This window comes from Triticum dicoccoides, chromosome 7A (genome assembly GCF_002162155.2).
Source record: "Triticum dicoccoides isolate Atlit2015 ecotype Zavitan chromosome 7A, WEW_v2.0, whole genome shotgun sequence".
Classification (NCBI taxonomy): Eukaryota; Viridiplantae; Streptophyta; class Magnoliopsida; order Poales; family Poaceae; genus Triticum; species Triticum dicoccoides.
In genome coordinates, this window is record NC_041392.1 from 260,810,708 (window position 1) to 260,825,187 (window position 14,480).

Consider the following 14,480-nt stretch of genomic DNA (forward strand, 5'->3'; position numbering starts at 1 on the left):
CTCGCATCCCGCTCACGTTATCTTCAAATGCATCGTGTTCTTGCAGCAATGGGCACTGCTGGGAAGACAACAAGACTCTGATCTTCATCGCCAAGCTCTTTGTCGTCTTCGCTTAGTCTACGCCGAGTCCCGCGCTCCGTCGTCCGCGCCGTCTGCTGTCGCATAGGGATGGGCAGCCCCTTTTGGTTGTAGCAACGCGATAGGTAGGTGGGGATCGTGGGTGCCTGGGTGGATGGGTTTGACGAAGGGATCGCTTTATGAGATCGTGTGGCAGTTTTGTAATCTGCCACACGGTTGCCACATACATATGTCCTATAATAAAACCTGTTTCTTCTCTACACGAAGAGACAAAACATAACAGCAAAGGATCAAGTATCATCATGCTGATGCACCATATAAGAAACTCGAGAACCATTGATCACGATCTCCCTGGCAATGCCATAAAACGAACGACAGCCAAGCCGATCAGAGCTTAGCGTGGTCGCGGCAGTCCTGGCCTCGGATCTCCATGTCCGGGAAGCCGACGACGATGTGGCAGTCAGAGTAGGCCACGACGTTGAGCTTGAACACGCCCAAGACGACCACCCTCCCCGGGATCCTGGCGTTGGCGTCCAGCGGCAGCGACCCGGCCTCGATGTCCCTGATCAGCTGCGCCATGTCCTTGGTGAAGCCGGCGGTGAGCACCGTCATCTCCAGCTGCACGACCCCGTCCCCCTTGCTAGGGATGCGTCCGGGGTCGACCTGGGCGTCGCCGACGTGGGCGCCCCGGTACCAGAGGCCGGTGGTGCCGGAGGCGTAGGCGAAGGAGGCCGGGTTGGGGTTGTGCACGGCCACGGTGAGCAGCAGCGTGAAGTTTGGGTGGGTGAGGCTGGGCGCGAGGCCGACGAGGCGGGTGGAGAGCAGGCGCGTGGTGGGGTCGCGCACGCGGAACACGGTGAGGAAGAGGACGAGGAGGGTGACGCCCAGGAGCAGGAGCACGCCGAGGGTGACCAGGGCGCAGATGCAGATGCAGCGGCGGCGCCGGCGGCGTCTCAAGCGGCGGAGGCCGGCCTCGTCCACGGGTTTGGCGTCGAGGGAAGGCGCTGTGGGGGTCGGGAGGCTGCACGCTGCTGCTGGGGAGGCCATTGCGAACGCCGAAGCCCTGCAAGGGGCTGGCGATCGAGCTGTAGTGGAAAGTGAGCGAGGGACGGAGAAGCTATAACTTGGACAGAATTGGAAATGAATTGGACTTGTTTGACGGCGGATGGTGCCGTACGGACATGAAGCAATGCATCCAGCTACTAGTATTGTGATGGATTCTCGGCTGCATATTGTTCATTTGATCAATCATTCATAAACTGGGCAACGACGCGGCGTGTTGGCTACGGGATACGCGCGGTTATTTTATCAGTTGATTTTCATGGCTTTAACCGCTCGAATGTGATCGTAGTAAATGGAGTACAAAATATGTACTTATATGACATATGCAAGTAGCAGGTCCGTAGGGAATAGGCTCCTTCGTCCTCATGTTCTGCTCGATGTCCCTGTCGTCCGTCGAATTTGATAGCTTTCGACAACTTTCAGCACTATGTTGTGACGTGCCGTGTGTACCCCGTGTTGCCTCCGACATGTGAGACAAATCTATCTTCTTTCTTAGGGAACTATATAAGGCATGTTTTTAAAAAAAAATTACATGAGAAACTTTCAGTCTATTCATTTTCAATCATGGTAGTACAAAGGACATCAGGGAAAATAAAAATTACAACCAGGTCTATGTATCACCTAGCGATGATTACAAGCATACACTATACTGAAAGGTGCCACCATCGTCGCACATCCCTCGCTAGAGCCGGACACATCTTATTGTAGTAGACAGTCTGAAAGTCATCGTGCTAAGACCCCGTAGGATCAGCGCACCAGAGCAGCAACCATCGTTGATGAAGAAAGTCTTAGATCGGAAGCATCAAACCTGCAAACACCAAAACCAAGAAAAATAAAGACCGGATCCAAATAGATCCATCGAAGACCAGCATCGACCAAATCCCGCGAGATACGACGGAGACACACGTTCACACGCCCTCCGACGACGCTAGACGCATCATCGGGACGGGGATAAAAGGTGTGAGACATTATTCCTACTGAGGGACATCGCTGCCGCCACACAGCCCCAACCAAGACACTGAATTTAACAAGAACGAGAATGGGGTCCCTCCCACCGGGGGGAGGGGGGGATCCTCTGCACCTCCATGGCCCAAAGGCCACCGAAGATGGGGCGGATGAGAGGCAGCGCCGACGGAAGGAAGAGAAAAGCTTGGATGTTTTCTTGTGGAGAAGGAAAGAGAAAGGTAAGAACGTGACTCCATGTGTTCAAGAACTTAGGCATGTTTGGTTGCCTTGGTGGATGCAATTTTGATCCGTTTGTGTTACAACGAAATCTTGCCATGCCCGCTAGGAACAACCAACCTACCGGATCATGTGTCCTCGTGGTAGTACCGTCCCCATGATTGGCAGTGTTGCTCCCCTGTTGGAGCGAAACTATTGGACAAAGTGGCAGATGAACTACCACACATGGTTCATTCCCCTCTGATTTTCCTATGGTAGTAATAGGGTGGTACTACCAGGTCCTATGCAGTGGTACCGCTTGGGCCTTCGTTGTGCAGTCTGAATGGGACAATGGTAGTACTGCTCTCTAGAGCAGTAGTATCGCTTAGTGCAAAAATTGTGTTACGGTTGGATTTGTGCGAGGACTATAAATAGAAGGTCTTCTTCCCCAAGTTGACCTACCACTTTGTTCTCTCTCCTTCATTGTTGCCCAAAACTTTATCTTGTTTGATCTCTCTCCTAGCCACTTAAATTTGTTGATATTCTAGGATTTGGGAGAGAAGACCTAGATCTAAAATTTGACCAAAGATAAATTGATTCGCCCTACTTTCTTTTGTGGATCTTTTTACCCCCCCCTTTAGGCATCCTAAACGGAAGAGGTCATCTCGAAGGTCAAATACATCATGCTGAGGCTTCGTGGTGTTGTCGGGAGCCTTGAATTAAGTTGTGGAGATAGCCCCAACCTTGTTTGTGAAGGTTACGGTTGCCGCCTCCAAGGGCACCGCATACTGAAATCGTGGCACCTTTCATTGTGCGATGACAAGGAGAATAAGATCAACCATTGTAGCGCTTGTTAAGCATCATGCTGCCACACCTCTTCAATGAAGACGTACCTCCCCAAGAGGAAACTTCAGGAACTACATTATACATGCAGTCTGAAATGTTTCTCCCGTAAAGAAGCACGGGTCTGAACCATGTAGTTTGAACCTGGTCAACCATATTTCTTCGTAGGCCATGGAAATAGGAGTCGGACCATGTCTTAGGCCGTGGAAGTATGAGTCGGACTAGGAAGGAATCTTGAGTTATTAACACGTGTTCTTTTCACCCGTCGCAACGTCTGGGCATGTTTGCCAGTTATATTTACTTTTCCAACAAGCCCTAGTTTGGAAGAAACAGATGGTGCAATAGAAAGAGAAACTAGACATTACAAACATTGGCCTTCTTTTAGTAAAGTTTTTTTGAGAGTACGCCAATGACGTACCATAGTTTTATAGAAGAAAGAGTGTTATGTACAAGAAGCCCGTCCCGATGCGAACATACAAGGACGGGGGGACACACGCGTCCAACTCCACGCACCCTAAGCTAACTCCTCACAAATCTATATATCTTTATAGACCTCCTACACCTAGCCCGGTCGAGCGCCTCTTTTAGTAAAGTGAACAAAATGACTTTGCCACTCCAGCAACCTCCCGCACTGGCGGGAAGGCAATGGGGAGTTATGTGCATGCCGCTAGTCCCAATGAGCAACGGCACGGGAAGGATACAGTAAGGGAAAGGGACCTACAGGAGGACCTTGAGCAGAAGAGAGAGAGAGAGAGAGATCTTCGGTCCGAACTGAGACAGAGACAGCAAGAAAGGCAGACTGAACTAAGGTATAGGTACAAGCAGTACGGGCTGTGGGATCATGGTGAGGCTGGTACATCGACCTCTTTCAGAGGGAGAGAACAGAAACAAGGATACTATGTTAGAAAGCCTAGACCAGCGCACAATGGGGAGGCGAGGCCTCCTAGCAGCCCTAGACATGAAGGCCAAATGGATAGGAAGAGGAGGCCGAGGCAGTTTTGGGTAGCAAATGGTGAACTGGACAGACAAGTGGGCAATGACACCTTTGTAAGAGACACGAGGCAGAAAACGTCCTTGGTGTTTGAGCGGATTGAAGAGAACAATGATGCAGCGGCGGACCCTGCTAGGAGGCAGGGTCGCCAAGAGCAATGAACATTTTAGCCTGGAACTGTCGGGGATTGGGGTTGGACCCAACAGTAGGCGAACTTCGGACCTGGTTAGGTCATACAACCCAGTAGTGGTTTTCTTATCCGAAACAAAAAAATCTTCAAGCTCAATGGAAAGACTGAAATGGAGCCTAGGCTTCAAGCATGGTGTAGCTGTGAACTGTAAGGGGAAGAGCGGGGGTCTTGCTCTGTGGTGGAGAGATCATGTGGAGGTGACAGTGAGGCCTTGGTGCCAGTATTATATTGATGCTCAGATTGTGGTGGACAATGTTACATTTAGATTCACTGGAATCTATGGGGAGCCGAGTGTAGATAAGAGACAGAAAACGTGGGAAGTGCTTCACTATCTCCGATCACAAGATAATCTCCCGTGGCTTTGTGCGGGGGACTTTAACGAAGCCCTTCTTCAAAAAGAGCAGATTGGGGGAAATCCGAGAAGTTTGAACCAAATGGCGCATTTTGCTCTGCTTGTCCGACTGTGGACTGGCAGACCTTGGGTTCTCGGGGTACCAATTCACATGGATAACAAGCGAGATGGCAGCGAGAACATTCAAGTCAGACTAGATCGAGCCACGTGCAATGCGGAGTTCGCGCAGTTATTCCCGGCGGTCGAAGTGGCTCATGTTATGATAGAGGAGTCGGATCATCAGGCGTTAGTTATAAAAGTGCAGGCGGCACTGGCCGTAGCGCACTCGGGAGGCCAGCGGCCTTTTATATATGAAGCTGCTTGGGCGCGACATGAGGGGTATGAGGCCATGGTGGTAAGTGCATGGGCTGATGCCCATGCAGCCAATCAGGAGGCTGGTGCACTCGGCGCGGCATGCAGCCGCCTCCATCTCACATCTAGGGCCATGCACGTGTGGAGCCGCCAAGTCTTTGGCTCAATCAAAAAAACAAATCGCTCACCTCAAGGTTCAGTTAGTGGATGCTCAAGAGCGGGCCGCCCGGACGGGATACAGACAGGAAACAAAAGACATAGAGGATCAACTACATGAATTATATGAAAGAGAAGAAGTGTATTACAAGCAAAGATATCGGATTGATTGGTTGACAAAGGGGGACCAAAACACGAAGTACTTCCAGAACCGTGCTTCACACCATAAAAGGAAAAACACTATCAAGGCCTTGAGGAGAGATGATGGATCAAAGTGCACGGACGATGAAGGTATGAGGAGGATGGCTGCTAAATTCTATGCCAAGATGTTCGCTTCGGAGGGTTCTCGTGATGGTGACAGAATTTTGCAACATATTAGCGGGTGCGTCACAGATGAGATGAACGCAAAATTGGGGGCACCGTTCACGGATGATGAAATTGAGACGGCGCTCTTCCAGATGGGCCCCACGAAGGCGCCGGGGCCAGACGGGCTGCCGGCCATGTTCTTTCAGAAGCACTGGGCATTAGTAAAAAATGACGTGTGCAACGCTGTTCGCGAGTTCCTTGCTGGTGGTGCAGCCCCAAATGGATTTAATGATACAACTCTAGTGCTGATCCCGAAAGTAAGCTCACCGGAGCTGCTTTCTCAGTTTGGCCCGATTAGTCTCTGCAATGTTTTATACAAGATCGCCACCAAAGCACTGGCTAACCGGCTGAAGGGGGTTCTACCTCTCATGATCTCTGAGGAACAAAGTGATTTCGTCCCGGGAAGGTTACTAACGGACAATGTTTTGGTGGCATATGAGTGTGTGCATGCGATTAGAAAGTGAAAACGAAGAAAACCTTTGTGCGCAGTAAAGCTGGATATGATGAAGGCGTATGACAGAGTGGAGTGGGATTTCCTTGAACAAATGTTACTCAAGTTTGGCTTCTCCAGTCACTGGACGGAGATGATTATGAGGTGTGTAAAATCAGCTACCTTTGCGGTCAAGTTGAATGGCGGGCTATCTCACGGGTTTTGCCCGTCTCGTGGACTTCGACAGGGAGACCCCCTATCCCCCTATCTCTTCCTTTTTCGTGTTGAAGGTTTCTCAGCCTTGCTAAAGAATGCACAGAGTAAGATGGAAATAAAAGGGGTGTCTTTTGGATGCAATGGGCCGACTGTTACTCACCTCCTCTTCGCAGATGATAGTGTGGTGTTCTTGGAGGGATCCCGTGATAACTTTGAGGCTCTTCGTATCATTTTGCAGGAGTATGAAGTGGCGTCTGGACAGAAAGTTAACTTACAAAAATCTGCTATTTTCTTTGGGAAAGGTTGCCCGGATGGTTTGAAACAGGAGGTGCAGCAGATTATTGGCATTTCTGAGGAGGCCCTAAGTGAGAGATATCTAGGGCTCCCCACAGTCATTGGGAAATTGAAGGAAGAAACGTTCAAATATGTAAAGGAGAGTGCTAGAGGAAAAGTAGGCGGATGGAAGGGACAAGGGCTATCCAAGAAGGCAAGAGAGGTGCTTGTCAAGTCAGGCCTCCAATCAACACCAACTTTTACCATGAGTTGCTTTCAACTCACGAAGAAAATGTGCGGGAATCTGTCATCTATCTCTTCGAACTTCTGGTGGGGTGAAGCTAATGGTCAAAAAAAGGTACATTAGATCGCTTGGGATAGAATGTGTGTTAGAAAGCATGAGGGCGGACTTGGTTTTCGTGATCCCAAAGCTTTCAAGAAAGCCTGGAGAATACTTCAGGTACCAAACTCGTTGTGTGCACGAGTCTTGAAAGCTAGATATTTTGGGGATGGTTCAATCCTAAATGCAACTTGCCCGGACGGCGGCTCCTTCACTTTCAGAAGCATTATCCATGGGAGGAACCTCCTGTTAGATGGGCTCATTTGGAGGATTGGGGATGGAACAAGAATTAAAATACATCATGACAATTGGATACCGAGTAAGGGATGCTTAAGGCCACTGGGCCATAACTATATACATGGGATAATGAGGGTTTGTGATCTCTCAATGATCAAGGCAATGCTTGGGATCAAAGCAAGGTGCAGGCCATGTTTGCCCCGGACGAGGTGGAGGAGATCCTGCAGATCCCGATTGGGGGGCCAGCCATGGATGACTACTTGGCCTGAAACTACACCCAAAACAGGGTGTTCACGGTGCGGTCAGCTTACCACCTGAGAATGGCACAGAAATGCCTAAAAGCGTGTAGGCCGGAAACCTCATCTCCGGTGGCGGAGCACAAATCTTGGCTGAGCCTATGGGATACCGTAGCGCCGGGCAAGGTTAAAATACACATGTGGCGTCTTATTCGGAATGGGCTGGCCGTTGGGCACCGAGCTACAGAGGAGGAAGATCAAGGAGGGAGTTGTTTGCGTTGCATGTGGGAGAGAAGAAACCAACTATCATAGATTTTGGGGTTGCTTTCACTCAGCAAAATTCTGGAAGATCATGCAGTCGGAGTTGGGGGTACCGGTGGCGATCCCACCGGAGTCTGCACGCCCCCAGAGTGCATTGTCTAGGTGGCTCATGGAGTGGTTTGCGGCAGCATCCGATGATGAGAAAGTTGTCCTGGTCCAAGGTGTGTGTGCACTATGGCTATCCCGGAACAATGCAAGAGAAGGACAACGGATCGAAGATGCTGCAGCAATTGCGAGAAGAGTTTTCCAGTTAATTCAGGAGTGGCAGTCCATCCATGGACGAAAGTGCAAGCAAGACAACCCTGCTCCAAAGGAAAAATGGCAACCACCTGAGAAAGGGTGCGTGAAGGCAAACGTTGACGGAGCAACGTCCAAGGGCGGGGAGCTGGGAGGCGTAGGTGTGGTCCTCAGGAGCCAGGAGGGTGCGTTCACGGGCGGGACTGTCACATCCCTAGCTTTACCCTGGCCTTGGACTAGCTTGGTTGCTGCATCATGTTTAAATTCAAATGAAATTTGAATTGAGGAATTTTCAAAAGCCTCAGGAAACCTCTAAAAATAACCAACAATTAAATCTTCTCAAATGTGTCCAAGAAAATGTTCCTGTTATTCCATAAAAATATTGGTAAGAGGTAAAATTTAAACCAATATTTTGGAGTCACAGAGATAATTATTTTGGCCATTTGAATTAATCCAATAACTACTTGCTTTGGATTTATATTTAATATATATTAAATATGACTCCAATAATTCTGGAAGTTTGTGAGTGGCTTTGTATATATTTTAGCAAGCCACATAAAAATCTACAGAATTTATTTAAATGATTTAGTTGTTAAACTAAATCAAAACAAAACAGAACAAAATAGAAAACAGAAATAATTAGAAAAAGACAGAGAGAGAAGGGGATTACCTGACGCCACTTACCTGGCCCAGCCGGCCCAGCTCCCCCCCCCCCTGGCCGGCCCAGCCCACCAGCGCCCTCCCTGTCGTCTTCCTCCTCGGGACAGTAGGATAGAGGCGCGTGGCCGGAGCGCGTGCGCACGCGCCCGAGCCACCTCCTGCTTGCCGCCCCGCCCCGGATCGGCTAAGGATGCCACGCACCCCCTCAGGCCTCTCTCAACTCCCTCCCGTGCTCATCCCCTTCTCCTGCTCTCCCTCTCGCTCCGCACCTCGGACCCGAGCGGAGCCGCCGCCACCGACGTCGATTGCCACAGCCACCGTGCTCCCCACGCCTCACCGACGCCCCAGGGAGATCCGCCTCGACCACCTCTTCCTCCTCGCCGAGAAGCGCACCGCGGGAGCCCCTGCAACGTCGCCACCGCCGTCGTCTTCAACCTCCAGCGCCGAGCTCGCCTCCGTTCGATTCAGCGCCGCTAGGACCTCCCCGAGCTCGCTGACCTCCTCTTCGGCATCGCGGTGAGCCCCGTTGTGTTTCCCCTCTCTCCATTCGCTCGCCCCCATGCTGTAACCGCCGTCTCACCGCAACCGGAGCTCGCTGCCGCCGGCCATGCTGCCGTCGCGGCCATGGCTTGTTTCGGTCGCGTCCGAGCACGGCTTTGAGCTCGTGAGGCTCACAGGAAGCCCATGCGCAGCTCAGCTTGTCCAAAACCCCACCAGGGCCTCGCGCCCGTTACCACCCGAACTCCGGCGCCGCCGCAAGCTCCGTTCCGACGAGCCCCGGCGTTCCCGCAGCCTCCCACCTACCCCATCAGATGCGGGAGAGCCCGGGCTACGCCCCGGTGCCCTCAGCCGCCGCCTCCGTTGCCTTTAGCGCAAGTCCGGCGCGTTGCCGCCGCCATTTTGGTCGCCGCCGGCGTAAGTCCGGTGATGATGACGTGGGCATCATTAGCGGCTAACCCCCCCACACTAACCAACCCCCTAGGCCACTGACAGCGGGCCCCACCCCTGGTCAAACCCCAGTCAGCGCTGGGTTTGACCGGGATTAGCTCCTGTGTCACTGACGTGTGGACCCCACACGTCAGGTTTGACCGAGCCAGCCCAGTTGACCCTGCTGACGTCACTGTGACGTGGGGCTGACGCAATAAACCATTTTCTGGATTTATTATAATTCAGGAAATTCCAGAAAATTATATAAACTTCTAAAAATCATAGAAAATTAACCGTAACTCCAAATTAAATAATTTATATATGAAAAATTATCAGAAAAATTCAAGGAATCCATCTGTACCATTTTCATGCATGTTAGAACAACTTATAGCTGCTGTTTAGCACAAATCAATTAAAGGGCATTTAAATAATCACATATGGAGTTTGAATTTGAATCTTGGATTCAAACCAACTTCATTTAATCTGGTTCTAGTTGCATTAGCCCAAAACACATTCATTTTGCCATGTCATGATCATGCATCATATTGTGCATTGCATTGATTGTGTTCCTTTCTGTGTTGCCGGTATTTGTCCCCTCTCGATAGACGTGATACCGATGATGTGATCGTTGACACTGATGAAGACTCAATGTTATCTTCAGAAGTGCCAGGCAAGCAAAACCCCCTTGTTCATTCCGATAAAATCCCACTCTCTCGCTCCTGCTCTCTTTTACTGCATTAGGACAACAACGACATATTTGTTATTTGCTGCGGTAGCTGAACCCCTTTATCCTTTGCATGACCTGTCATTGCCACAGTAAATAGATGAAACCCACTAGCATGAGTAGGAGTTGTTTGAGCCCTGATGTGCCTACTCATTCATGCTTGTTTGTCATGCCTGCTACTGCTTAGAGTTGAGTCAGGTCTGATTCATCGGGGATGAATCAGAGGCGTGTGAACATGTCCTACTGTGTGTGAGCTAAGTGTGTGAACACGATTTGGTAAAGGTAGCGGTGAGAGGCCATGTAGGAGTACATGGTGGGTTGTCTCATTGCAGCCGTCCTCAGGAACTGAGTTCTGTGTTTGTGATCCATGACCAGCTGCTACCACACATTGGAATGCTTAAGTGCCCCTCTCGACTTATTAATCAACTTGATCTCTGTCCAGGAGTTGCAACTAGTTTCTGGTGTTTGTAGGCAGTGTTAGTAGTCTACCAAGTGGCACCCGGTACAGGTGGGCTTGGGACAGACTAGGCACAGTGGCCCGGTGTACCAAGTGGCACCCGGTTGGTGGGCTTGGGAACCCTGCACACATCGTTTGGGGCCGTAAGCGACACCCCGGCCGGATCTCCTTGCGGATGGAACCCGAATAGGCGATAAACCTGGACTAGAGACTTGTTCGGTTAGTCAGGTCGTGGCCGACTCCCTCGCCCGGCTTCCGCTTGAAGGTTGCCGAGGTACATGACGTGTACAGGGCGGTAAGTGGCGAGAGCGTGTGTGAAGAAGTACACCCCTGCAGGTTTAACATCATCTATTCGAATAGCCGAATTCCTCGGATATGGAAACTTGGACCCCATTGCATAGTTCATAGACAAGTGAAAGTGGATACTCTAAAACACGCAAGATAAGCGTGAGTGCTATGGATGGCGTTCTCGTAGGGAGACGGGAGCGGATCCATAGTGGTGTATTGGTTGGTGAATATGTGGACTCGTGTGCGCCACCTCAAAAGAGTTGCTTGCAGTCGTAGTTCAGTATAGCCACCGAGTCAAAGCTGGCTTGCTGCAGTTAAACTCCACCACCCCCTTGTTGATAATGATGCATATGTAGATAGATCTGATGTAAGTCTTGCTGGGTACATTTGTACTCACGTTTGCCTATTTTATGTTTTTGCAGAGAGACTTCAGTCTCACTAGTAGTTCCGCTTGGACTTCGACGTTTAGCTTGATACCTCAGCTACGATCTTGTGCCCTCGGCAGGATCTGATAGATAGTCAGGCTTCTCAGCCTTTTTCATTTATAGATGTCTGTACTCAGACATGATAGCTTCCGCTTGTGCTTTGACTTGTATGCTCTGAGTGTTGGGTCATGAGACCCATGTTTGTAATGTCTCGCTCCTCGGAGCCTATTGAATAAACTACTTGAGTTGTAGAGTCATTTTGTGATGCCATGTTGTATTGCACATATCGAGCATATTGTGTGTATGTTATTGAAATGCTTGGTATGTGTGGGATCTGACTATCTAGTTGTTTATCTTTAGTAGCCTCTCTTACCGGGAAATGTCTCCTAGTGTTTCCACCGAGCCATGGTAGCTTGCTACTGCTCCGGAACACTTAGGCTGGCCGGCATGTGTCCTTCTTCGTTCCTGTGTCTGTCCCTTCGGGGAAATGTCACGCGATGAATACCGGAGTCCTGTTAGCCCGCTACAGCCCGGTTCACCGGAGTCCTGCTAGCCCAGTGCTACAGCCTGGATTCACTCGCTGATGACCGACACGTTCGATGCTGGGTCATGGATGCCTGTCCCTGTAAGTTTGTGCCACTTTGGGTTTACGACTAGCCATGTCAGCCCGGGCTCCTTATCATATGGATGCTAGCGACACTGTCATATACGTGTGCCAACAGACGCAAACGGTCCCGGGTAAAGGTAAGGCGACACCCGTGGGAATACCGTGCGTGAGGCCGCAAAGTGATATGAAGTGTTACATGCTAGATCTATGTGGCATTGAGTCGGGGTCCTGACAGCGTTGGTATCAGAGCTTGACTGCCTGTAGGATTACCAAGCCAAACTGGTCGAAGTTGAGTCTAGAAATTCTTTAGTTATATAAGGGAATTGATTGTGGGATGGAACGTAAGGCTCTTTTTACTCCTTATACCTCATGGCCTTCTGATCTGAGTCATCATCTTATCTTCTACGGGGATTAAGAACTAGGCTTTCTCTTCTTTCTATCAGGATCACGTGTTACTAATCCGTAGACTTGTAGATTGTTGGATTTAAGCTTGAGTTCAGTTTCTACTACTTCCGTACGTTAATTGTTGATCTCGAAACCTTGACATTGTGCTTCTGAGTGGTTATGCCACCATTTTTGTGAATGTCTCAAATCTTTCTGAGCATTTACAGCCGTTATGCTGTCCGAGTCATCCCAGGTTTCTAAGTAGTCTGATGCAATTGCAAATCCTTTCTTCCCGTTTCAATGTACCCATGGGCCAGATTAACCACACTAATCAGTGAGTTGAGGTACTCCGTTACCTTGACATATATGTTGGAGATATTATTATGACCCTAGGTGTCTTAGGGGATCACCTAGTAATCTAGCAATGTTTTGTGATCCCAGTGTGATGATTCTGGCTTTTATTCTCGAAAGCATCCCGTGATGCCACTTAGTAGTAGGTATTCTACTCCTTGGGTTCTTGAACCCGAGATTCACTCTACCTACTTCATGTTGATAGTAATTGCTAGTGCCTTTAGGATATTAGTAACCTTTGCGATAGTCCTTGAAGTCCGTGGTATCTTCTTCTTCCAAATACCATGAACTACTTATGGCAGAAGTTCCTCGTTGAACTAAAATATCACAACAGGATTATTCTTGAGGAGTTCTCCATTCATAAATCGTGACTCTGCCAGTTCTACTTTTCTGCATGGGTTATCCGGAAGAAATATGTTGAACTTGGTTCGACATACTAATTTATGCATCCACAACTCAGAAAATTATATGTTCCTTTGAGTTGTTCTCTTTAGTTGCATTCTGACCCTCGTCTATCAATCGATAGTCAAGAGTATGCGTGCGTTCGTTTATCGATGCCTATTACTCTTGTGGTCCGTCAAGCCATTCTATCGCAGAATGACTAGGAGAAACAAACTCCAGTACCTCTTCCATATCCAGGATTGGGTCAAAGAAGTTGTGCTCCGCAGATCAAGTTGCTAATCCAGCTTTGGTTCTGTTCTACCTTGGAGTATTACCATCTTTATATCGGAATTGTCATGGGAATTGCACACCATCCTATGAACTCTTGACACAGTGATACTTCTCGCCATCATTGTTTATTCCTCGGTTCCTGTGTTATCGTAACCGGAATGTCGACAAGTGAATCGTGGTGTGTGAAATCAATACTGCTAGTAACTCCGTTGTTTGGTAGTTAAAGGACAATAATTTCATTCTTAGTGTGTTGGTTATTGAATCATCATTCTAAGATTGATCGTGCTACCTAGTCCTTATTTCGGTGCACCCTTCGATTGATGAGTTAGGATCTTGTCAAGTCCTCACTCATTTGGTCATATCGTCTTGCCCTCAAAAGCGGGATTGTTTTCGATCTTAGTAACATACCGGTGGTTCGTGATTTTCCGAATATCTTCTCGAAAGTATCACCAGGCTGTCACCTGACTGTTATGTTGAGCTCGTGATCAAGTTGGTTTCTTGTGAACCACTTTCTCTCCAAGAATCGGTGTTAGATATCCCTGAGCTAGTTGGTTAAGCTAGACAACAACTTGGAGAGTTGGAAGATAAAAGCTTGCCTGACTTAGTTCGTTCCAAAGGGATATCCTCGTGTAGTGTGTGTTGAAGAAAGATGATATCTTCATCGATTGGTCCCTGTGATCAGTTGCTGGACCTACTGTCTTATCAATCCTTTGAATTGAGTGTGGGCTATCGTCAAATCAAATCAGTACCAAGGATGCTCGTAATGTTGTCTTATTCGTGGTTGATCCCTCGAGCATACACCATTACATCTTTGGTCTGACCAATGCTATCGCCGTGTTCACATGATGGTGGGAGTCCAGTGATATGGAAATTCCGATGAGTTGTTGTTGAGCTCATTGACAACATCCTTATCTCCTCCATGATGTTGTTGAACATTAAGTTAGTGTTGGAAAATTTTGAAAGCATTTTTTCATGCTAGCTCATGAAGCATAAGTTCGGATGTAAGAAGTGACTTCCTCCAATTCATGTGCATTTGATGCAAGTTGCCGCCGTGGATTCGAGAAGGTCAATGTTGTTTCCTTTGGAATCATCCCAAATCAGTCATGCATACGTGCGAAGTATTTTGTGGTCTGGAGACTTGCAAC

At 49.0% G+C, this 14,480-nt stretch overlaps 1 protein-coding gene across 1 annotated transcript; it reads right to left on the bottom strand.

Moving 5' to 3' along the window:
* Positions 1–465: 465 nt before the first annotated feature.
* On the bottom strand, positions 466–1,125 carry LOC119333447. Its single transcript, XM_037606333.1, has one exon. It carries the CDS (start codon positions 1,123–1,125, stop codon positions 466–468), a length of 660 nt encoding a protein of 219 aa, XP_037462230.1.
* Positions 1,126–14,480: the final 13,355 nt, after the last annotated feature.